This window comes from Ptychodera flava, chromosome 18, assembly GCF_041260155.1.
Source record: "Ptychodera flava strain L36383 chromosome 18, AS_Pfla_20210202, whole genome shotgun sequence".
Classification (NCBI taxonomy): domain Eukaryota; kingdom Metazoa; phylum Hemichordata; class Enteropneusta; family Ptychoderidae; genus Ptychodera; species Ptychodera flava.
Genome location: NC_091945.1, coordinates 12,070,132 through 12,096,578, shown reverse-complemented (window position 1 = coordinate 12,096,578; position 26,447 = coordinate 12,070,132). Strand labels below are relative to the sequence as shown.

At 38.7% G+C, this 26,447-nt stretch overlaps 2 protein-coding genes across 2 annotated transcripts in view; both read left to right on the top strand.

Annotated features, from left to right (window-relative positions):
- The window catches only part of LOC139116861 (integrin beta-1-like), a 24,244-nt gene extending 6,290 nt beyond the window's left edge, over window positions 1-17,954 (top strand). Inside the window, exons 8-24 of the mRNA XM_070679593.1 lie at window positions 148-232; window positions 1,133-1,219; window positions 1,623-1,706; window positions 2,451-2,531; window positions 3,315-3,410; window positions 4,050-4,139; window positions 4,472-4,656; window positions 5,125-5,209; window positions 7,614-7,753; window positions 8,036-8,117; window positions 8,436-8,517; window positions 8,787-8,914; window positions 9,252-9,356; window positions 9,734-9,878; window positions 12,151-12,258; window positions 12,578-12,744; window positions 13,674-17,954. Of these exons, the coding sequence (XP_070535694.1) occupies window positions 148-232; window positions 1,133-1,219; window positions 1,623-1,706; window positions 2,451-2,531; window positions 3,315-3,410; window positions 4,050-4,139; window positions 4,472-4,656; window positions 5,125-5,209; window positions 7,614-7,753; window positions 8,036-8,117; window positions 8,436-8,517; window positions 8,787-8,914; window positions 9,252-9,356; window positions 9,734-9,878; window positions 12,151-12,258; window positions 12,578-12,744; window positions 13,674-14,609 (2,686 nt within the window). The 3' untranslated portion in view covers window positions 14,610-17,954. The remainder of the gene's footprint in view (window positions 1-147; window positions 233-1,132; window positions 1,220-1,622; window positions 1,707-2,450; window positions 2,532-3,314; window positions 3,411-4,049; window positions 4,140-4,471; window positions 4,657-5,124; window positions 5,210-7,613; window positions 7,754-8,035; window positions 8,118-8,435; window positions 8,518-8,786; window positions 8,915-9,251; window positions 9,357-9,733; window positions 9,879-12,150; window positions 12,259-12,577; window positions 12,745-13,673) is intronic.
- Window positions 17,955-18,483: 529 nt separating this feature from the next.
- Window positions 18,484-22,381, top strand: LOC139116862 (beta-1,3-galactosyltransferase 1-like). Its single transcript, XM_070679594.1, has one exon. It carries the CDS (start codon window positions 20,101-20,103, stop codon window positions 21,154-21,156), a length of 1,056 nt encoding a protein of 351 aa, XP_070535695.1. The 5' UTR covers window positions 18,484-20,100; the 3' UTR covers window positions 21,157-22,381.
- Window positions 22,382-26,447: the final 4,066 nt, after the last annotated feature.

Below are 26,447 nucleotides of genomic sequence, written 5' to 3'. Positions count from 1 at the left end.
GACAGAATAATTGACTCGCCCTCGTCCCTCTTCGCCATTACTAACAAAATCAAGTTGATCTATGTTGGAGCTGCCCTTTCCGTGAAAGCTACGAGCGTGTCAAACATAATATATAGTTACAATTATTTGTCTTTACCATGCTTACAGGCTCAAGGAACCTTGTGATGATTGCATTGCGCCATTTGGATTTCGAAATTCGCTGCCACTCCACAACGACAGTTCCAGGTTTACGGTGAGTGTTCTAAAAATCTCAGAGCTACACGATGCTTCCCCATTTCATCACAGATTGTTAATTACAATTGTTGAACCCTCCAAATACTTGACTTTTTTCAAGTCATCAATTTGCGTTTAACTTATTAAAAAATTCTTAAATGTCTAAAAATAAAGATCAGATGGGAACGTTGCTAACCTTGTGGGCGAGAAAATAGTTACGTGTCAATGGTTATTTGCTATCTGTGTAATGTGTGACGACAAGCACTCGCATGTCTCAGATCTGTTCATGCGATTAGAATACAGCTTACAGATGGCTTCTTAGAGTGTTTGCAACGAAGGCGTCATTTTTATATTTCTGTCACTTTGGATGAAGTAACTATCTTTTGACAGTTTTCTGTTCATTAATTCCATTTCCATTACGTGACGTTGCATTGCCTACCCTTGAGCTCCAAAATGGTTGAAATAACCAGTATTCTTCTTGTCAACACAATAATATGCCTGGCCGCGTAGTTTTCTTGTCAAAATAAAGTCATATTCGGGCTTGATCAAAACAAATAAGAATGGGCCTGATATCTACAGACATTATACAAAACCGGAAACTTGGCATTAGCTTTTCCGGGTAGGTAAAATCATTGGTGTTGATACACTGATAAAGAAATTACGCAGTGCCGCATGAGCGAATTACAAATCCTTATCATTAATAATGCTTGACATTGACCTGTACTTGACACTGAATCTCATAGGTTTCTCTGCCAGGTACATTTTGCAAAAGTGAACTTATAATGTCGCATTGCAATTACCAGATGTCAAAACACCGAAGTGTATGTTGGTTAAAAAGTGAAATATACTCGAGTGTAACTTAAGCTCTCGTCTCGCTCCCCATGCTCCCGCTCATATTTTTTCTATTACAAATCTTCAGGCCAAGATTCACCAGCAGAGAACGTCGGGAAATTTGGACCATCCTGAAGGCGGCATGGACGCTTTGATGCAAGCCACTGTATGTAAGGTAAGAAGAATATACTCATGTCATGTGACGGGAAAGACGAAATAAATAAAATGCATTACTTGCTGCCACGTGCTGGCGCATGTTCAACCATCGTGCGATTGATCATGATACGACAGATGAAACGTGGAGATTTGTTTCTGACGTTAATTATTAATTATCATTCTCATACACACGTATTAAAGTAAACACATTATTTGGTAATATATCGACGTAAAAAATGCAAAACATTTTACAGAACAAAGAAACGCATTTCGGATTCTGACAAACTCACATGTTTACAAGAAGAAGGATCAAAGTTATTACCGAAAACATGCAAAAGTTAATACAGAAAATAATCATTATTACCGAAAATAAGCATTTTCTGCATATTGTACAATCACAATTTAATATTTTGCAATGATAGGACAAGATTGGTTGGCGTGATGGAGCCAGACACTTAATCATCTACACCACGGATGCTAATTTCCATTATGCCGGGGACGGGAAGGTAAAATATTTTTAATTTCTGAGAAGTTGTACTTTTGTATAGTTAATTGTATACTTGGTAAATTCCTGACAGCAGCTTTTAACGCGTCACTGAGACAACCAGTAATTTACATTTTACAATTTACATAAATTTGTCCTTCGTTCTAAACCCCCATGCGTTATGCAAGTTCTCAATGAATTGTCTTCCTTATATGGAGACATTTATCGATTATGTTGGTCCGCTTCACTTGATATAGACAAACTTGTCGAAAATATACACGACAAGTTAGTAGTACATGTACTCAGGGGAAATGCAGCATTGCTTACAATGTAGTTGAGGAATGAAATACTCTTTATTTTAACCAATTACTGATGATATAACTTAAAGTGATTACAACTTATTATGACACGTGTTAGCCAAGAAAAGGGTACTTTGGATGTACTTTATGCACGATTCGTCCCTGTAGCTCGAGCGTGCAGTACAGCAGGCAAACACTTGATTGACTGTCAGCAGAATCAAAAATGTCACCAAACGAAAATTCAAGGTGCAAGGTCATGTTTGGATGATGACGAAACTTAACAGGCTAACTTGTCATTGTGCGCGGGGAAAAGGATAATGAAAAGACGGTGTTTTTTCACTTTCTGTTTCTTTTGCCTTCGCTTAATCCACAACTGTAAGGCGATAGCCACTTTCTGGTTTATTATTGTACCTGAACAGTGACACGTATACGATGTGACTCAACGTCTTTAAATTGATATACATTAGCTTGCAGGTATCGTGAGACCAAACGATGGCGAATGTTACCTTGATTCGGAGACTGGTGAATACACGAAATCAGCTTTCTTGGTAAGCGACCTAACGACAAGTTTAAAGATTTAACTTATTTGTGGGATTTGCGGCTAAAGTATTTGCCGTTTGCATATATTAAAACCGGTTGGAATGTTGAGTCTCATTATATAACAGTGCCAGTGTAAGCGCTGTAATTGTCGTAGTATATTCATTAGTTATTTCACACGATTTTGTGAAATTACATTCAATGTTATCTTGTGTACTGCTCATTCATATTACGTACTAGTACATGGTAGAATGGAAATAGGGACATTTTTTGTGTTCCCAATTCATCCGCATAATTTCTATTTTAATGTGAAAACAATGTTTACTTACATGATCAAGACAAGTATACAATCCCCAAAAGATTTTTTCATCCATAAAGTATACTTTGGGACAGCTACAGGTGTTAAATAATGTACCTATGTCTAAAACACCGCACGTTAAATTTCACATTCCCGGGGGTGGTGGGACAGAAATAACCAATTTCGCAACCAAAATATTTACCAAATGTTAAAGTACTAATATTATGTTTCATTGCTTACTTTTTTCCGCTCTCTACTCGATGATAGCCACATGCACCATAAAAGTATTGTAGACAAACGACAAAATTCTGAAACGAATGAGAATACGAAGTTGACCAGCGCTTTTAGTTGTGCAACAGCGTTTATTCACCATTCTTGCCCTGGGTCACTGTTTAAAAGAAATCATAGAAAGTTTTACCTTCTTAAATGATATAAAAAATGTCACGAAAATCATCAGCAGACAGACAAAAATCAGTTTTCCCTTTCTCCCTGACAGGATTATCCATCGATCAGCCAACTCAACAAGAAAATGGTAGAACATAATGTTATTCCAGTTTTTGCTGTCACTCAAACCGAAGTTCATATTTACAAGGTATGCTATGTTTACGAACTCATATACATAACCATCCGTGTAGCTCGCCGTGTCTCCCCCATCTACAAAACACTTTGGTCAACTCTTCTTTAGTAGTTGAGTTAAGAACATAAACAGACTACTGTTTTGCTGTTAAATGTAGACAGTGCACATGTTTGGTTCGTGGCATGTTAAGTTCGTCTCCCCAAACGGATCTATGAGTTGCTCCCTAGCAAGTCTGTTTCGGCTTCAGGTAGCAGATTGTTCAGTGGCCGCTCATAAGGTCAAAAGGAAACAAACTAAACGAATACGTACACTAAACATACTTATTTTACACTTCTCATCCATTTTTCTTTCTCTCACATTCTCTCACATGCGCAAAAAAAATCAGTACAGTTCTGGGTGGCATAGACCGCCATCATCTTCGTTTACGTTGATTTCAAGACTGAGCTAATTAATTATCACTGTCAATTTTCATTGGACAAGAAACAGGATCATACGGTGTACTAAATATGTTGGTGCGACCGTAGATATTAGCAGCGAGGCGATCTCGCGTACACTGTCTATGGTGTCACCAAGTTCTTTGAAAAAACCCATGCATGGAGTTTCAACGAATCTCTATTGTCAGTTTCTCTCATCAATTGCGCTTTACTTTATTAGGAATTAACCAGTCATATCGCAGGCTCAACAGCTGGGATTTTAGCCACCGACTCGTCGAACATAGTGGAGCTTGTCAAAGAAAACTACAAGGTAAGTAAAAAGAGTTAATTCCGATATCGTTGTTACAACGTTTTCGAGAAAGTGTTTGATACTGTTGCATCATGGGTAAACTACGAGCTGCGCCCTTTATCTGATGCGATATTGTATTAGTAATGATTCATATGAAGTGTAATGAAGTGTAAAATTGAGTACTTTTGAGAATGTGAATCCGATGAGTCACTGTCAATATAGAATATTTATTTGCCTCGATCGTACACTACATGTCTTTAAAGCCAAATTTCTACGTGTTTCAAGTGACGACTCAAACAATTATTGCTTGGTTGCTTGGTGATTGATCAATTGATTGATTGATTGATCGACAGAAAATCACTTCGAGGGTGACCCTGGTGGACGATGCCCCGCGGGGCATCAAACTGAGTTACGACTCTACATGCAAGAAAAACGTCACCAATTTCGGATCCAATGAATGCACCGGCCTGGACGTGGGCGACACTGTCAGTTTTCAAGTCCGCATCACAGCGACAGAGTGCCTAGACAAGACACAAACGTGAGCAACAGACAAATTCATTATTTTCTTTAATGGACCTTTTTTAGTATTTAATGAAGAATGCACCTCGGCGACAGATATTCAGACTGTCAAACTTTAACGATACGTTTTAGCTACCACTTGTAGGAGTTGATTTCAGCGTGAATGCTCATTGGGTAAATCAAGTTTTCATTGGCTGATTTTTTCGAAAATCGAAAATTACTTTTTTCCGCATGGAGTTAACACACCAAAGGTGGTCATTTTGAATGTCAAGTTTAAAGTCTGTGTTGGCAAAGGCAGTCCCTGGGGATTGCCGGAAGGGCTTTTAAGATTAGCGCAGACAAATGTTTGAGAATTTAAGGGCTTCCCAAGCTTAATTGTCTTAGACTATCATGAGCCCGGAAGACTCCTTAGGTTACGATTGATTAATGCGAAACCCTGTATGTGTCCATGGAGCTTGTGTTAGCACTGAAACTGTTACATTTGCAGATTCCACATAAGGCCGATCGGTTTCGACGAATCGGTAGAAGTGATCGCTGAAGTGGACTGCGACTGCGATTGTGAGGCCAAGGCGGTAAGTCACGTGACTTATTCCCCCTCCCCCATCCCCCAATCGCTATGGCTTATGTCTCAACGGCGTAGTGTGTGTTCTAAATTCTTTGCTATGATATTCTGACGGAAAGCAAATCTTTGTTACAGTCTCTACATGTCCATACTAGCTATAACTAGGAATTCTATTAAGATCCCAAAGCTATGATGTATTTGTTTCACAGCTTGCATCTTCAACGCACAAAGCCAACAAAAAGCGTTATCGGTTTCGTGTCGCTTTCCTTTCCCTTAGATTGACTTTCGGGTCTCTACGCCGTCCATTAGCTGTTAGAAAAGCGTCATGTATTATTTTCAGTAATGTCTCTCCCGAATGTCATTGCTCCTGTATCAATTCGCTGTGTTTGTCTTCAACTTCTACTGCTTTCATGATGCTTACATTAATCCGCGATTCACAAGCCAGCCTCAATGATTGAAGTCTCCAGTAGATGCATCATTATTTCCTACAATATGTATGATAAATTTTACCCGTTAGTGCTTTCAAAGTCATCTCTGCTGTAAATTTTCTTCGTGGAATAACTCTGCTGATGTACATAAGCCCCGGAATAGTCACTTTTTCCAAAAGAATCGGGTTTCGACAAAAATCGTGGAATAAATGTTTCTCTTTGAGAAGGATGTTTATCACTTTTGCAGAGATTAAAACGATATTTTTTCGATAGAATGCTAAAGCTCGTTGTCAAATCATAAAGGCGCGGGAAATATGGGATAAATGATAGGTCTCTTAAGAAAATCTATGCAGCTACTGGGGCTTCCGTTGATTGGCATAAAAGGAAATCTTTACCGGAAGGGGAAAGTCACAAAACTTGACAACTTTTAAAGACGATTCATTTTTGTATGACTGAAGGACGAATGAAGTCATACGTACAGACAATAAAGCCAGTATAAGCTGATATTCACAGCACTCTCTATCGTTAATATTAGTAACAACATAACAGAAGGACAGTCCTTTGCTGGCGTTTGAGACTGAGTCTAAAAATAATCTCATCAATTAAAAATCTCAACAGAATTGAAATTAATACACTTCAGGGTTTTTTCTGGCTTACACAATGTTTTTTACCTCGATTGATAAATTTGTACACCTTGACAAAGTTCTAAAATGCATAGTTCTTTCCTAACAGTCTTAGAGCAATGGTAGAATAAACACTTCTACCACAGCAGGTAAGACGTAGAATATAAATTCCCGGTTTAAGATCCACGTATTTTTCATTCCCATATATGGTAATATAACTTTCCATTCCACACCAATCTCAGTCTCCCTCTATCCGGTAATCGATTCCCAAGCTTGCCGTCCTCTCACCACAATTTGTGTTATTGCTGTGCATGTCCCGTAACTTGTCACGTGTGCGTTACGTCATCAAAACTGTTATAAGCATTCATTGTTTAAAGGGAGGCAGTCGTCGGAACTGCGCTCAAAGGTCGCTAAGGGACCCCTATGACTGATGTAAATACTGTATCCAAGGTACGATGGCGATTGATGAAAGTTATAACATGTTTGTCATAATGTACATCATAAAATTTAGATGTTGCAGCTATGTTGACATGATGCATCTATATTGCATGAAATACATTGTTTGTGAACAAGAAAATCGCACATGCGCAGTTCCGACGACCGTGCTCTGCATCATTGTGTAAACTCAGGGTTATCATCTGATCTTTATCTTTATTAATACTTTTGAAGTTCCAATCATGATTAATGCATCTCTGGAAATGTTTTAAATATGTGTTTTCTATGATCAACGGCAGGTTCTTTGTCCTCCCCATACATAATAGAGAAATAACCAGTATTTGGTGTGTCAACACAGTTTGTATATCCGTAACTTGATATTGACGATCTGTTTAGATTCTAAGAGTACTTACAGTGCACGTCACATCCATATGCACACTCTATGCTCAGTGTTTCAACGTGGAGTAAAGCAAGAAAATGTGGTAGAAACAAGACGAATATACGACCAAAAGCCAAAGTCACGTGACTTGAGCCGCAATTTACTTCTAACTGAAGTGTTCTGCTTTCAAATACACCAAGATCAAATTTTTGTCACTTTGTATTACGATTACTATGTGGAATTCACGTCACCCAGAAAAAATACGCCATGTCTTTTATCTGATAGGTTAATTGTTTAGGATACCCAGAAAAAATACGCCATGTCTTTTATCTGATAGGTTAATTGTTTAGGATGCCACTTCAGTAGCAAACTTTAAGCAAAACAACAAGAGTCTGTCAGAGTATGAGAAAGTTTCAGCGACTTGTGTGCATTGTTTTGATATTTTTTCATGACGAAGTTGACACGTTTTTAATGGAACACTTGGGTAACCATGTGACTGATCGATAAAAATATTTTGTTTCTCATCTGACGTATCTTGTTTGCCTGTAGATAGCCGAAGCTGAGGCTTGTCACCATGGAAACGGCACCTTGTCCTGCAGTGCGTGTATCTGCAACGACTTCAGATACGGTAGTAACTGTCAATGCAGCAGAGATGATGACGGCCCAGAAGATTTGTCTGTCTGCATACTGTAAGTTTGATGGAAATACTGTATTCATGTCCCACCAACAACGGTATCTTGACAGCCGGGTGATTAATGTACTTTCTCACTCTCACACAAACACATGTACTTACACATGCGTGCGCGCGCGCACACACACACACACGCACACACACACATACACACACACATACACACACGAATACACTCATATCAACTACATGTCTATATTGAAGTTTTCAAAACACAAAGAAATGTATTGAACATTTCATACGAATTGCTTGGTCATCGCTCGTTATTCTTTTCTACAAGGGGCAACACGACGGGAACCCAAGGCCTTGTGTGTTCAGGACGCGGCAGATGTTTATGCGGGGAATGTGTCTGTGGACCCGGGGTGAGTCAGATTAAAATTTTTTGTCGGGGGATAGGTCTCTTTACTTGAGTTTACCCTCTTGAATTTTTTTCAGAACAAATGAAAGGATGAATACATATTTTATCTTTCAAGAAACTTTAATTCTGGTATATACTTACACACGGGCGTAGTAGGTACAGGTATGGTGCGAATGTATGTATGTATGTATGTATGTATGTATGTATGTATGTATGTATGTGCCTACGCATACATGTATGCATGGATGGATGGATGTAACTGCATCTTTTCACTCTTTTCTTCCAATTGTCCTACCATCAATCTACGTTACTTGCCTTTCAGCCGAGAGATCAGATATTCTCCGGACCATTCTGTGAATGTGACGACACATCCTGTGACAGATCTGGTGGCTTAGTCTGTGGAGGTAATTTATGTCAATTAAAATTCCCCAATTTTTGCTACAACGCATAAACTCATCCTTGGAATTTCAGGCCAACTTACGATCAATTGTTGTGTCTTCCCGACACGTCTTTCGTATACGTACACACACAAAAAAGACCGACTTGATTTCTAGTGAGTACATTTTTACTTGGATATGTGTCTCAAAGCACGGTAACTCTACCCCTAGGGTTGAGTAACCGTGCTCAAAGGTAACGAATTCATTAATTCCGTGTACGTTGGTCCTTTCGAAAGGTCCTAGCCGTGGTGAATGTATATGCGACGAGATTCTCCACAAGAGCGTATGTCGATGTCGAGACGGTTGGATAGGGGCGGCTTGTGACTGCCCGGCGACCAATATAGCCTGCATCGCGTCAACCGGGGTAAGTAATGATGCGCGTACAGTACCGCGAATATACTCTTATCCATATCAAATGATAAAAAGTGTGAATACTTTGTGGGATCACTCAGTCAAATTTCTACATATATAGAAACACAAGATGTGAGCAGTATTCAAATTTCTTGACATGCCATTTGCAAATTTTTACTGCATTCTCCAGTCACGTGTCCATGATTTGGCCAACGAGCAAAAAGGATTACAAGCGACCATGTCGATTCTTCTCATCGTTTTTATATCATATCTTTCTTTCTTCCCCCTTCTCCCAAATGTAAATTCATCCGGTAGATAGCCGATTTAAAATTTCTACGATCTTCTCACAGGAGGAATGTAATGGTGTCGGATATTGTGATTGCGGTCTCTGCAAATGCAACTCCTCGATATCATTGTACTTTGGACCGACCTGCGAAGACTGCCCGATCGAAAAGGTCAGTGATCACGTGATTTGCATCAATTTTTGCAGTGTGGGGAATTCTTGGTTTTCTTCCCTTTCTGTACTCATAATTTAGACATATTTTAGTCTTGTAAGCTCGCAAATAGGGAAAAATGTTTCATGTAATATGTATGCTGAATGACGGGACGGATGGCGTAGAGCGCCCTCAAACCCAACTTTCTGCTCAGTTCTGGTGTAAACTGGGTAGTCACAAGACCATTCATCATAAGAAAACAGAATGACTTTCATATGATCAGGTGTGTAAAACTTCACAATTCCTTTTTCCAAGCTTTGAAAGTTGACGACATGCTTATTTTGCTGTTGTTTTTTTTAATTTTTCATCCCTGGAAACTTCTTTGGATGGCGTTCTAGGCTAAGGAAGGAGTCTGCGAGGTGAACAGATGTAAAAACAGCAAAGCTTGCGTGCAGTGCAAAGCATACGAGTCCGGGAATTTGACCAGAGAAGAGTGCGACGAATGTCCTTATCCCGTCATTATGGTCGAAGAAATTGAAAGGGGTAAGTGTTAATCGAGAAGGCGACCCACTTTCACCATTGTTATTTATTCTTGTTTTGGAAACACTTTTACATTCAATTAGAGAAAACCAGCAAATTATAGGTATCAAAATTGCAAGCTTGGAGATAAAAGAATCTGCATTTGCTGATGACATGACATGTTTTCTCAGTGATGAAACTTCGGTACATATTCTTTTTGTCATCCTAAAAGTTTTCATAGGGTTTCTGGTTTAAAGTTAATATTGATAAGACTGAAGCTGTTTGGCTTGGAAAATGGAGACATAGAACGGATAGGGCGTTTGGGGTCAAATGGCCCACCTCCACTATCAAGATTGTTGGGATTCATTTTTCAAATGATGAAAAATTAGCACAGCATCAGAATGTAGAAACTCCCATTGCGAACCTGAAGAGTACCTTAAATATCTGGAAAGGAAGGAATTTGACTATCATTGGGAAGATTCAGGTGATTAAGTCTTTAGCAATTTCTAAACTGATGTATGTCCTTTCACATGGAATCTTTCCCAGTGAAGCTATAAATAGAGTTCATAGAATAATTTACAATTTCCTTTGGAATGGGCATGATAGAGTTGGGAGGAATATAATGGTAGGGGAGGTGGCCAGGGAGGCCTACTAAAATGCCTGATTTATCAGTGATGAAAAAAGTACATAGAATTTTATTGATTAAACGCTTGCTAAATGTGGAGTTTAAACACCCTTGGAAACATTTTGTCTTTAAAAATCTAGAAAAATCGGAGGAAATCTTTTATTTAAGTGTAATTTCTGTACTAATCTTTTACCAGTTAGATTGTCCAGTTTTGTGAAAGAATGTCTGGATATTTGGTCAGAAGTCAATCACACTTCAGACAATGCCGATCAGATAATATGGAATAACAGAAACATTCTGATAGGAGGTCATTCTGTTTATTACAAAGACCTCTCGGTAGTTGGTATAAATTATATTTCAGACCTGTTTACAGGTTATATGCGAGTGCCGTGGATGGAACTCCATCGGAGAGGTCTGAATTTAAATCATAAATTAAAGTGGTTGGGTTTGACACTTTCAATTCCTGATGATCTCAAAAATCGAAATGTTTCTCAATCTTCTAATGAAGTCTGTATTTCTGTAAATAACAATACTTTCATTTTGGAATCCTTGACAAAAAAGTGTTTGAAGAAAAACATTATTGATGTAATTGTTGATGTACCAAAAAGTCAGGCAACTTTAGAAAAAGCTACAAACATGCTTGACTTAAAGTGGAAAAAAATGTATGAGCTTATATATAAATTAGCGATTGATAGTAAGTCTAGAGCTTTCCAATTTAAGTTACTCCACAATATTCTGTATACAAATCAACAGTTGAATAAGTTTAATCCACAGAAGTTCACAACTCCATATTGTACTTTGTGTGATGATGAAATAGAGTCTCTTGAACATTTATTTTATTCTTGTAAATGTACTATTGCCCTCTGGAGAGATTTACTTTTATTTTTGGGAGACCGCTTAAACTAAAGCAACCATCTTCTAAACTGTGCATGATTTTTGGTGATCCTAAAGAAAAAAATTATTGTCAATTTCATTGCTTTGCAAGTGCGTATCTAGATATACAGATGTAAGTTAAATAACCTGTCTTTAGACATCACAAGTTTTATTATACAGCTTAAAAATGTACACGAAATAGAAAGAAAGATTGCAACAGCGAACGATAAAATTGCTGTACATATTGGTAAATGGTCATCCCTAATACCTTATGTAACAAAATGATGCTTCCTAAATATTTTGTACTGGAAATGTTGAAATGTGTAATTGTCCTTTGTATTTAATGTATTTGATTGTTGTTGTTCTATCCAAATAAAAATTTTGAAAAAAAAAAAAAAGTGTTAATCGAGAAAACAAAATGGACTCGGAGACGTTTCTTTAAAGTGGGATCTTTTATTGCCGCGTGAGAACACTTAAGAGCATACTGTCAATAAAATACTCGAAATCTTCATTCTATAGGCATAGTGTTCTCTTGTAATAACATTCACAAGCTGTGTTCGAACGTCCATCACTGATTACAATGTCGATATAGATTTACGACATGAACCGCGAAGTGTACCATTCACTTCTCACATTATTATCTGCCTAGACTGACCGCTGAAATATCATTTAACATTGTTTTGAAAATAACTTTGGTGAAGTAAAAGACAACAATTGAAATAACTAATCCTCCAGTGCATCTTACGTAATCAACATTGACATTGACTTAGGTATATGTTCTGAATTGTCCTTTTGCAGAAAATATCGAGGTATGTCGTTACCAGGACGACGATGACTGTATATTCGAATTCATTCACTGGCAACTGGAGAACGGTTCTCACGTCCTTTATGTAGACGAAGACAAAGGTAGGCCATCTTTGGTGTCTTATCCGCAGAGTAACAGTGCGAAGCACGCGTACAACTGTGTCCTCCTATTAATTGACGCATAACAGATTGTGAAGTACTGTAAGTTCAAAAAAATTGAAATCTTCCCAGTGCCTTTGTGGCTAATTCGGCGCCAACGTGTGGTTAATTTTAGAACAATTTAGGTTCTATTGAATCTTGATTGTGACTCTCGATAAAAGAACGTGAAAGTTAGAAAATAGAATTAAAATTAACATTAACAAGAAAATATCATAAATGACAAAATTTTGACGCGTCCACTTTTTATCGTTTGATATTTCAGTGTGTCCAGTGGCTGTAAATCCGTTGTTCATCGTTCTCGGTGTCATATTGGGCATTTTATTCATCGGGTTGGCTCTGCTCCTGATCTGGAAGATACTGACTACGATTCACGACAGCCGAGAATTTGCCAAGTTTGAACAGGAGAAGATGGAAGCCAAGTGGGATGCGGTGAGTATTTAAACGCATGCGCAGTAAGCTCTTGCCTTTTGGTGGAAATAGTCCGGAGTTAGTAAAGGGCTTTTAACTTTTCCCCTGTTGATTTGACGGCATTTCACGAGAATTCCACGAAGGACGTTGAAGTACATGGACATCATGAGAATAGATCAGAAATTTCTTGTTCAGAACACTTTCTTGAGCCCTGGTTACGCTTTTACTCGCTAAAAGCTGTACGTGCCTAGTATGCTTAATCGAGCTTGGTCAGGAGATCTGATCAGACTGATCACACATTGAATGCCCAACTCCGTTAATATCTATACACGGGCGATTTTTCAAATTTCTGATATGCAATTTTACCATACTCATTAATGTAGAATGCCGCTCGGGGACAGATATTCGGACTCTAAATTTACAATTCTTTTCTGATCTGCCACTTGTGAGGCTCATTTTAAAGCTCTTGGAGTGAGAAACATTTTTGTCCTTTTAGGTTTTAGAAAAAAAAAATTTACCTTTCCCTATAAAATTAACAAAGGTATCGTGGCTATAACTATGAACTGATTTTTATTGTTGATTTGGTAAGAGAATTCTTGAAAGTTCCATTCAGGAAAGTTTGAGCAAAAGTTTAAGTCTTTCGATGAGCGTACTACCTTAAACACCAAAACATTACAACTTGTTGATTGTGTACCTTTATTTTAACAGTCACTAACAGCAGAAAACACTCATATTTGAACACAGAAATAAATTGATAACAGAATAAATAAGCTAGTCAAAAAAGATAGAAAATATTAAATAAAGTTTGATCTATTCTAGCAAAATTCAGACTACATTCGAGAAGTTAAAGAAATACTGCTATGTGATGAGTGACGTGGTGCATTGTTTTTGACACCATGAAATATATTCGATGTTAGAACTAATTATCCCTTCCACTGCTTCAATTTCAGGAAGAAAATCCGATTTACAAGCATGCAACATCAACATTTAAGAATCCAACATACACGGGGTCGTTATTCGCATCTGGGGCAGGGGGAGATGGGTTCGTTGGGGGTGCTGGTGGTGGCGGTAGTGGTAAAATTGGTTTAAGTAGTGCTGGTGGTGGTAGTGCTGGGTATGGAGGAGCTGGCGGGTATGGAGGTAGTGGTGGGTACGGAGGAGGTGGTGGTGGTGGTGGTGGCGGAACCGTCAGCCGTAGCTACGCTTACAGCAGTAGTACCATGGCCGATGGTTATGGCGGCGGTTACGGCGGAGGGGGTACAGTCGGCCGCAGTTATGGAGGAGGAGGCGGCGGCGGTGGCGGCGGCGGCGGCGGTGGTGGTATTATGGTCGATGGAAGTTACGGAGGTGGTACAGTTGGTCGCGGCTACGGGGGCGGCAGCGTTGGTGATGGGTACAGCAGCACGACTGTTACTCATAACTATGGCGGAGGAGGAGGAGGCGGCGGCGGTGGATCAGTTGGGGAGAGCTACTCCTACAACACGGTTAGCAGTAGCTATGGTGGCGGTGGCATGAGCCCGGGCCAGGGAGGTGGCACTCTAACCCGCAGTCCCGGAGGGGGCACACTGACCCGCAGTGCAGGAGGCGGATCGGTTGGTCACGGAGGCGGAACGCTGAGCCGCGGTCAGGGAGGAGGAACTCTCAGCCGGAGTCACGGAACCGGTACTCTTGGTCGCACTTACGCACCCGGCACCGTCGGAGAGAGCTACATGCACACCATGTCCGGTCACGGAGGGGCCGACGGAACAGGCTGCGCTGAATGTGCTGCCGCTGCGGCCGGCACTGGCGGGGGACAGCCTTACTCACAAACCACAACGTACACCTACAACGATGGAAATACAACATACACGCAGTACTCGACTAATTACGTGCAACATTTCGATTAAGCAGTATCTGCGACATCTATAACAGTTCAAGTTCATTCTAAAAGACGCATGTGGCAATGATGTGAAAGCAAAGATACCGTCTACAACAAAATACGCCATATGTGATGCGTTGAAGTTCAATGGCGTCATTCTTTGGACATTTCATATGAAAACAAAACTGCCAATAATGTGACTTCCAACTGTTTTGAAAATACTCTGTCTAGCTGCTAGTGTTCAGATTAAAGTAACTTTGTTCCGAAGGACATTGACATTTTAGAGTTAAACATCAAATCGATATGGCGAATCTTGATTCAGCGTAAAACGATAAGGGTCAAATGTTTCGATTGCAACAGACGTTGCAGCAGACAAAAAAAATCAGATAGGCGTAAGGTATAGAATTTTAAAATAAAAGCCGTGAAAATTCTAAACTTGTAAATACTGTAAGATTATCACAACGTGCACCATCTTCTGGCTAGAAATAACTTTAGATTAAGTCAGAAAGAGACTAAAACATAGCTATCTCGGTAACCAATATAATGAATCGAACACTGGGCACTACCGTTCTCACCAAGTTAACTCCAGTAACTATGAATGTATTTATCGTGCATATTTTTTAAAAACAGTTTCGTACGGGACGGACCATAAGATATCGGAAGTGGTCAGAATATCGAATTTTGCGTTCAAAACTTTGACAATATTTTTCACTTCGTTTGCATGACATTTATATCCCCCCTTCCCTCCCCCGTTTCCACCGAAAAGAAATATCCATATCTTTAGGCGATTTTAATGTCAAAAAAGCTACCGAGCTACCTGGATGCAAATGTTTTAGTAACTCTTTTCTGCATTTTTTAACTTGTTGGCCCACCTATTCCACGGATTCAATGGTCGACCACTAATCATAAATATACCGTGAAACCTATATACTTCTGTTAACTCGGTACCTTAAATCAATGAATGGTACTACGTGTTAGAATTATTTAGACCCCCACTCCCCCTCCTTCGGGTAGAATGCGCCTCCGGTACAGACATTCGACTCTCAAATTTGTACAATTCATTTTCTGGTCTATCACGTGTGGGGGATTCATTTTAAAGCCCTTGAAGTAAGAAATACATTTCCCCTCTTAGTTTTCCGAAAATGGAAAATTTTATTTTCCCATAGAGTTAACACAGGGATGGCGGACATTTTAAATTTGAAATATAGGTAAATGCCATATAATTTGTTTCTTTAGCACACGGTCCCTAAGTACCTTGAGACCCCTGATTTTTATTCTTGATTTTGGTAAGAGTATGGTTGAATGTTTCATCAGGAAAACACAAGTTTAAGTCACTTTCGAGACCCGTACTACCGTAAGGGGACTTACCGAGAAGGTCGAGGAAAACTCAACCTAGGTTTCCCTGATTTCAGGGGGCATGCTCTCTTGACAGACAACCTGTCAAAAGACGTGGCATTTTTCATACGTGCCCACGGGCTCGTAAGAGGATAAATCCAAATTTTCAGCCTGTCACCATGAAATAAGGATTATCCTTCATGTACATTTAAAGTTAGTCTAATCACCTAGGTATTGATGTATAATATCGTTTTCAAAAAACTTTTCACACTTAGTGTTATGTATTTGTAGTGTTTCGGAAAACGTTGTATATGACTTCATAACGAGAAAATTTTGATACTGCTTTGAACACTTTTTCACTTTTGTATCTCATAATAACACATATCTTTATACCGGAGAAATAACTTTCTTGATTTTACGGATGTTTACGGCATTTAACTTTCAATCCGTTACATTAATTCATAACAGAGCACGAATACTAAAAAGACAGATTTCATTTTTTTTTTATATTTTCATTTTTACCAAATTTTTCGATATATATTTTATTCCCGGTGCAGCATTCGTCGTTTAACGCAAGCCTCGAATTGAAAAATGCTATTTGTAACTGTCACAGCGTGGCTAGTTTTGCCATGGTTACGCCATGCAAAATATCAAGAGAGATTCATGCCATGTGACGACAAATCGTATTTGAAATTAACAATAAAATAAATTCACTCGTCACAATAAATCTACAATCGCAAACGTGTTGCGATGACACATAAGTGTTTACATAATACAAAGATAAGATCTAAAAGTGTTACAGATTTTTGCTATAAAACATCAGACACTATAAAACATCGAAAATAAATGGAGAAATTAATGAATGTCGTCTGATAAATAATTTGCAAGGCATAGCATGACCAGTTGTCTTTTTCCTTTATAAGTATGTGTATTTTCTATGATTTCTTCACACCGTGGTTCAGAATGCGCAGCAGTCATGCGTGCCTCAGTTTCACAGAAATGTATTTTAGCTTAATTTTTCCCGATAATTTCACCACGCCTATGTCCATTCAAATTTTGTTAATTCATATATTTTTCTAAGTAATAGTTGTTGGCATTGAAGACAAATACGATCCTACATACATGTACTTTGATTAATGGTGAAGCTAATTAAGATGCATTAAGTTTTGCTCAAGTAGCTTAGATCATGTTTTATAAAAGAATCAGATTAGGTTATAAATATTTAAATGTAAGATATTTCAACATTCGTTCACTTTTAAGTGGAATGTTGAGTTTGTATCTGTTCTGTAAGTTAGTGAGTCGTTTAAAGGTAATTTCAAATTGCACATGAAGTATTTAACTTACTGATAACTGATTTTATGGTTCGAACAGAACGCTAAGACAATTTATAATTTTATGGGTGATATAGTTGTGTCATAAAAATCTTAAGAACAATAGGATTTTGTGATTTATTGTTCCAGGTATAGTGTATTAAAAGTCTGAACCTGTCACACTTTGATGTTATTTATGCCAAAATCTTTTGCGAGAGATTGTGAGAGCGTTTTATTGTGGTCATTAATTTGAAGATTAAGGATTCCCTAGCCTGCTCTCGGTATATGTAATGGTCTGCAATAGAAATGACGGTATGGATAACGTTGAAATGTTCCCAAATTAGCGGTACGGGCAGGGGTTGTGTCGCGTGGAGTAGGAACAAATTTGTAAGATGACGTAGGTGTGGTCTGTGGAATTGAAGGGCAGACTAAATCAAGGGCAGAAGACATCGATGCCATTCATTCTTTGTCATATTAATTAGTATAGAATTATCACAAGGAAAGTACAGCTTCTTTATTACACTTAAGCTTGTCACTAATTTTTTCTCGAAGGTATCATTTCTGCTTTAAAATTTACATACTGTTGTAATTTGCTTTGTAACCTTTTTATGGTGCTGTGTTGGTTACAAAATAGTAAAACATGTCACTCTTCCCTAACTCATGACGTAACTCCTTTTTTGATAATCATTTAACATTTTATGTTAATAAAAGTAATACGCTCTCATAAATCGCTATCTGTCTGTCGGTCTATCTGTCTGTTTGTCGATATGATCGCGATGTGGTTTGCCAATAAAGCTACATTCTCATCACATAGAAATATGAACGTTAGCTTATAAAACGACGGAACCAATTTCCATTTTTTTGTCTTTTTCGCTGAGGTGAACTTTACCATGTCGAAATCACTGCGTACTGAGCACCATTGGTAAGCCCGGCGCATATGTCGCGGCAGATCACGCAAACACTATGCCTCAACTCGGGAGCCTCTTAGCAACCTCTATAAGCCGTAGAACAAATTAGCATAACATTTGATACTTTCGATCGCTGAACAGATTGAGGTGGACGATATTTGGTCTCTTTTATTTCTTTGAACATTGGATCGTACAGAGAAAACAGATGGTGTAGATTTACTTTATGTCATTATGACATCAATTTTGGATTAATCTGATTGACCAAAGGCGTAACTACTGTCGCTTTCAGCGTTGCAAGAGTTTTTTAATGGCATTGAACCAACACAGTGATATTGGTGAGATGAAATAACTAACTGGATAGCGTGGAGGAGCAGACACCATATAGTCATCATGTATACGCCAATCATAGGTTACGGAAACCCGGTAACATGTTGGAAGATATATTTTGCATGTTTGTGACATGGACTATAGAAGTAAGTGTATTGAGTCGTGGAAATGAATGTTTTGAAAAGGGAGTTATTCGACTTTTGAAAACGGTATTACGAAAGGACGCCAAATGCTTTTGTCCTCATCGTATATCCAGAGTTCCATAAAAAAGACTACACAAATATCACAACAGTTTGACACGCGTCACTGTAGCACAGTGGCAGTGTCCGATGTTGTCATGTATCTATAGCAGTATAAGCGTACTGAGTACTTTTGTGAAAATGCTTTCGTCGTTCTGAAGAAGTGTCGTCTGTTTAAGCCTATGCACGAAAATTGCTAACAGTGGCCTGCCAGAATATAAAGAAGACCCGATGAACCCCAAATATGTACTTTTCATCTCTCCTTTGATTGTGTACTGAAGTGGGAAGGAAATCTTCGGTGTGCATTTGTTAATTTGATTGCGTCGACTTGCAGAGGAACATCGAAACCATGACCCTCGCTCCCTCAGATGTGGCGGAATCTGCATGTGGCGTGCCCGTCGACCAAGAAATGAGATATCAGTGTGTGATGTGCGACATATTGCGAGGTGGGTTTTTAACTTCGGCGAAAATCGCGTCCGGTCGTGCACAAATGAATGATTCTGTGCTTGTTGGTATAATACGCCTGTCAGTTGACTAGACATCACCATGCCGGAATTATCTGGATCAGACAAACGGAATTATTTCAACAACAGTTCCTCAATCAACTTAACGTTCGATTGATTTTTGCGGCCGAGTATGCAGGTGTTGCATTTTGTCAAAATTTTTCTTAAAACAACATTTCAAAAAAAAGACATCTATTTGTATCTTTTCAGGAAAAGACGCATAATCGAGTCAACAGTTAGGGAAGATTTCAGAACGCATTGAATCACGCGAAAGGATTAATTGCGATAATTTTGTCCGACGTACCAATCGTGTCACACATCGCAACTTGCCAAGAATGGTTCCTTTCGCGATATTTTTTTACTCGACCCGAAGTTCACCCAGCGACACCACAGGAGAGCCACGCAAGGAAATATACAACGCCTGTTGACGAACACGCGACAAAGGTATCACCATTGCATACAATAGAGAAAGAGAAACAATTACATCAGCACAAACGCAGTATAACTAACCTGTCACCGCGATTTCAAGTGAGTCACCAATCCGTCCGAATCTAATCAATCTGTCCTCACACGTCAAACCGTTAGGATATGGATGGATTGGCGGCGACAGATTTCATGCCCTCACAATAATGCATGTCCGCCCATGTGGTGTTGTTTTACAGTTGCATCGTAGCGTAGCAATAGATTGATTGATCGCCAGCCCCATATGTTGCACCTAGCTGACAAAAGACTTCTTATCGGAGCAACAAATACTAATCTGTCTGGTAAATTTGCCAAACATATTTCTATTGATCAATTTTCTGTTGCCAGAATTTTTAGACGTCATAATTTCGTAGTCCAAGGGAGAAATTGACGATGGATGGTTGTTGCACTACGTTGGTTGGGTTCTAGAAGACAATGTTGCCGGCTCGGCTCGTAAGAGGCTTCAAATTGTTTCTTTTACTTTGTATTTCTTCACTGTTTCTTGTCCTTTTCTCGGAAGTGGTTAGCAAGAAGACGACACTAAATCAGAGACAACTGACCTTATTGGATATTGACAATAATTACGCCGAGTTTGTCACCGTAAGGGACGCGTTGCAGAATAAAAGCAGCGTTTTTGAAAAGAGAGCAGCTGCGGTGTCGGCACCCATGTTGGCCAACACGACTGAAAAGCGGCAGTTTCCATACAAATATTTCGTGAATTGTTCACAGAAATGCCGCGATTTCCGTGAAAACGAGATTCTTCTCATGGTTGTAGTCACGTCAGCCGTTGGAAATGCGCTCCTCAGGCAAGCAATCAGAGAGACCTGGGCGTCAGACTCAACTATCAGCGGTTACAGGGTCCTGACGGTGTTCCTATTGGCCCGGAGTAATGACACTGACCTTGAAAAATCAGTCGCCTTGGAAACCCACCAGTACAATGACGTCATCATTGGAGACTTTGTGGACAGCTACAGAAATCTGACCATAAAGACACTTATGATCTTCAAATGGATCATCGAGTTCTGTCCTCAGACAACCTTCGTCATGAAGGCGGACGACAACAGTTACGTCAATTTGAAAAACGTCGCCCGGTATCTTCTCGGAGGACGCAGAAAGAACTTCGTCAGCGGACTGATCAAAGTTCAAGGCTCTGTCGATCGGAAGCCCAGCAGCAAATGGTACCTACCAAAAGAGTTATACCCAGAGAAAAACTACCCTCCGTATCCGGACGGTCCCGGCTACGTCATGTCGACAGACGTTGCCAGGAGATTGTACAATATTTCTTTTTATGTTGATTATTTGCCAATAGAGGACATATACGTCGGCATCTGCTTGAAGAAGCTTGGCATTAATCCTATCATGGACAGAAATGTCTTCAACGCATACTCCCCTCGATCGTACGCGAAGCTCAGCGAGCTTACGATTAAACATCCCGTCAGAGTCCATGAAATGTACATCATATGGGAATATCTGAAAAAACTTCAACGCTAAACAATACGGGTTTTTCAATTGGGTTCGAACTCACAACATATGGCAGCCAGTCACCTGGCGGAGAAGCAACAGACAGAACCACTCGGCCATATCCCGACTCTCTCAAAAAAGTGGTTCAATAACCGAGCTAAGTTATTCAATTTTTCTGACTGCGACCATTATTCAACACCGCTGTAGAGTGCGTGCAACACTCGCATTTACACACTCGCTATCACACATCGCACACAAACTTTATTGCAACAAGCATTGCTCACGATCTAAATTTTTAGTGAAAACAGAATCGCAACACTGTCTCTGTAAAAAGGTTAATAATTGAGCAGGTTACCAAGTGTATTGAGCAAGTTCACTTTCAACGACCGACAAAGTAGGTTTTTATGTGTGCCATAATTTTATAAGAAGCACAAAAGCCGAAAAAAATATGTACTTTACGAGAGGAGGAAAGTGAGAGCGGTATGACCACACACACACACACACACACACACACAACACAACGCACACACACACACACACACACACACACTCTCTCTCTCTCTCTCTCTCTCTCTCTCTCTCTCTCTCTCTCTCTCTCTCTCTCTCTCTCTCTCTCTCTCTCTCTCCCCCCAGGTGCACAGTTGTAATTTGTGAATTTCAAGGCGCGAATTGTCTTTACAGACATTCGTAGAGGTGCTAAATTTTATGCCTTATTTTGAGAACTACATAAGTGACTTTGATGCTAATTGTTGAGGAGAACTTTAAATGCATTTTCTTGCAAAAGCAATGTTCAATTTTGCCTGTTTCTGATTTTTTGAAATGTAACACCCACCGAGTTACCGTTGCTTGTTTGATACCAGTAATTACATCATAATGTCCAACCAATGTAATAATCTTGGCATTTTATTGATGATAAACACGAATAAGGTCCACTGTGGGGCTGAAGCGTTTGTATATCAGTTCTGAGACATCCCATAACAACTGTATTTCAAACTTGGCAAAAGAAACAGAAATTTTGTATTTATACATACATTGACGGAAGTTCTTGTTGGATAACGCACGAAGCTGAATAAAATTTTTGTTATATTTCTCAATGAACGATGTAGAGGAAGGACAATCTAGCTTAGATTTATGCGTGACTGTAGGCTGATAAAAATGATGGGCACTTCTGATTTAGGAAAGTTGACTTATGTCATATTGAAACATTCATTGAGTAGATATACATATCAAGAAAGACGGACATGCCGACAGGTAATCGGTCAAACAAAGAAAAAGCTGACAGAAACACCTAGACATTTCTAGATGATGATGATGATGATGATGATGATGATGATGATGATGATGATGACGACGACGACGATGGTGGTAGTAGTGGCTGTGATATCCATAGTGTTAATCATTCTGATGAACCGTAAATGGTTAATTAAATTTTAAAACAGTGGCACAACAAAATGAGAAACTTGAGAGAATTGCGATGCACAAAGAGACCGATACCCCACTCCACCTCTTTCAGATAAGAGCACCTATATTTTACAATCACCCTCAGTTTTTTTATATGTTGCTGCAGTAATATTCACTTTTCTGCTGACCTGACGAGCAAGCTGGAGGTATGTGTCTTCGTAAACGCCACAATGGTGATTCGGGTTTTTTTTTAATATTCATCTGTTTGCAACTTTTTTTTCTAGTATTAAACCGTTAACTCATCGGTTTCGCTGTTCTGTCTGCCACAGGCGCTGACATATTTCTGTTACGGTGATATGGTTTTGATCGCAAGATGTTTGGTATTATTTTATTCAAACACGATTGGAACTAATTTGGGATAATTAGATTTTCATATTATTCAAATTTCTTAAAATTGTCAGGTGCCCTATAACTGAATGTCTCAATATTACAAATTACTCATAAAACCAAGTGCGTAACGTAAAAAGAAAAGCAGATGAGCTTACATTTGTAGATTTTAAAGACATTACTTCATCATCCAATTATCCCAAATTAGTTCCAATCGTGCTTTCAACAAAAGATTTTTTAATAATCGAGCAATGGCAAACACTCGGATTGACAATTGGAATCCAGTCAACGTAAGTGACAACATGGTCCAGGCTTAACACAAATACGTACGTATCAACACCTGATCTGAATTTTGATTCTTTTATTGCCGTCAACAATGAATTTATAACCACAGAAAAATGCATAATGTAATTGCATTGCTGCAGCAATGATTAATAAAGGCAATTTGGAACTAAGAAAATACCTACAATAGGCAGCAAATCAAGTCTGCCTCTATTAATTTATACTTAAATTGTTTGTTAACACCTTGTAGCGTTCAATGACAGGTATGCCATTTATGTAAATGGTTTACAATTCACTTCGTAAACTAATGTCTCCTTTATCAAAGGCACTTATTTGATGAGGTAATCTTGAAAACATTCATTGTAAATAAAACATCATCCTAGTAGAGAGCCAAACAACTATATTCTGTGTGTGAGATTCGAGGTATGGTAAGTCAACCAATCTCTTTCGTAAGGTTTCACGATAATGACTATTACAGTAGGCTTCTCAAATGACAAAAAGAATGCGATTTTGTTATGTCCACTATACCCATACCTTCATCATAATCCGTATTGATTCAATTCTCAACGATGGATCGAAACACGTGTATGTTAAAAGTACATGCACCAGGACCCTTGTAAAACACTGGAAATACTAGTACCTGCAACGCCCTCAATAAGGGTTGAGGAAATGAGTTTCTTCGCACCAGCTCTCACGCAACAAACTGAATAATGGACCTATCTTGTCTTCTGACGCGCCAACCGTAGCCCGCGGCTGGCAACTGACGTCATCACATTGTCCATGATGTCACTGATATACATATAAAGGGATAACCCTGCAGATATTTGCATTAGAGAAATAAATTACTTAAAGTGGTATATGGCATGTGAAATTCAAAATGGCCCCGGCTCCTGCATACCTATGGAACAATAAGTTATTTTGATTCTAGTGAAATTTGCAACTTTTAACACGAGTCCACAGAAACCCTTTACCACAAGAGAAACAAAAAACGATTTACGAAAATCTGTTCCATAGATCATTGTGCCTTAATTTTTGCATTTGTCGACATCACACTTGAACCACAAACATTGATAATATTTGAAGACGGAACTCGTACAGTTTGCTTTCATGAAATTAAGGTTATATCGCCCTCTGTGGACGCTTCAGGGAAATTACTTTACTCAGAAGCTTTTCTGCAGACTGGCACCAGCACAGGGAACCCAAAAATCTGGTGGTTGTTTGTATTGTTGTTTATGTTTATATTAGTCGTGTTGTTGTTGTTGTTGACCAATAAAATTCAACGAACATATCTATCGTGTTATTGTTGTTGTTTCAAACGTAATGTAGATGTCATAAGAAACAATCTAAGGGCGCTATCATTATTGACCCAATGCAACTCTCTCCAAACGTACACTGCTCTGTCTAATTGTAGGCAGAGTGTGTACTAATATAACATTAACTACGATACAAACAACAACATCCAGACTTCTGGGTTTCCTCTGGCACCATTTGCATTCATTTTCACTTTGAATTAATCTTTGAAAGATTTCTGCCTCGTCCATGATAACCTCGATACTTTTCTGAGCTCCGTGGCCTTCTGCCACTCTATAAAGCAATTAGCATTTTTATCTGCATAATGTATCAAAAACCACACACCTGAGCGGGCCTGATTGTGTGCCGTCTGTTTACGAGCTCATCAACGAGGACGCTAACAGCTACAACGTCACAATAAGGTTTTACTCATGCTTCAGATTTTTATGCGTTTTCACTGATTCTTCTCTACCACAGAGTCGTCCAGAATTTCAGGGAAATTTCCCATGCAACTTTTCTATTTACAATTTTTAAATTATTCACATTGATACACTGGGAGTTCTGGATATAAGCATGTGTACAAATTATTTTTTATTGATGATAATATCCGCTAATATGCAAAAACTGACAGATTCCACTGTGAGACACTCTCTCGATCTCCACACATACAAATTTATTTTTCAGCCTATAAGATGCCCACGACTATGACATAAGCATCACATTGAAAACTTTATTTTCCATGGGTATTAACAACAGAAATGTAAAATTCACTGAAGTCTCTCAAATCTATATGGCTGTACAAATATTTCAAATTGCAAAGTATTTATAATAACATGACCCTTTAGTGACTTTTTTAAAACATCTTATTTTAATACCTATTGTGAATATTTAACAATTCAATGTGCAGGTAGCACAGAAATCAAATAAAAGTTGGCGGGCTTTTCAAAGAAGTTGGCTATTCAAAGGTCTGCTGAATTTTCTAGTTTGAAACTGGAGTAGCATCAGTATCACTCAGCTAGGGAGTCAAGAAACTAATCAGCACACACATTTTGCATACCTTGTTTCTTTCGGACTACCTAGAATTGACACAATAACAAGGGAAAAAGTCATGAACTTGGGTTTCTGAAGGTGAAATTCAGAAGCTACCACATTTTTATCAGTTTCATACAATCTGCACATAGTAGAGTGGTCACATATTGACTATTGGCATTACGGTAGAAAATGCCTCGGGACAGATATTCAGACTCTCAAACTTTTACGATTCTTTTCTGATCTACCACTTGCGAGGGTTCATTTTAAAGCTCTTGGTGTAAGAAAACTTTTCACCGGCTTAGTTTTTCGAAAGTTGAAAATTTTATTTTGTTCAACAGAGTTTAAACAGGAAAGAGGCCATTTTGAATTTTAAATATCAGTAGATCGTGGATAATTTGTTTCTCTAGTACCAAAATTTGCATGGTGACCCCTGATTTTTGTTCTTGATTTGGAAGAGAATTGTTGAAATATTCCTTGAGGAAAGTTTGAACAAAAGTTGAAGTCTTTCACTTTTGAGGCACATTCTAGTATGCGCCTCAAAAGTGAAAGATGTCAGCTCAAACTTTCCTCAAGGAATATTTCAACCATTCTCTTGCCACAGAGAGAATAAACATGATGGGTACTAGAGAAAAAAAATTGCTAAATATTTACCAAAATTGGAAATTCAAAACGGCCACCATTCCTGTGTTACTCGTAATGGGAAAATAAAATTTTTCTCACTCCAAGAGCTTTAAAATGAGTCCTCACAAGTGGTAGAGTCTACCTTAACCCTTTCATCACCATGGTTTATCCCAAAACCATTGTAATCAATGGTGAGTGTGGACCCGTTTACAGGGAATTGGGGGTGAACAGGTTAAAATAAGACCAGAAATGTCTTGAAAAATATTTGGGTCAAAATATCTGTCTCTGAGGCACATCCTACCTTTAAA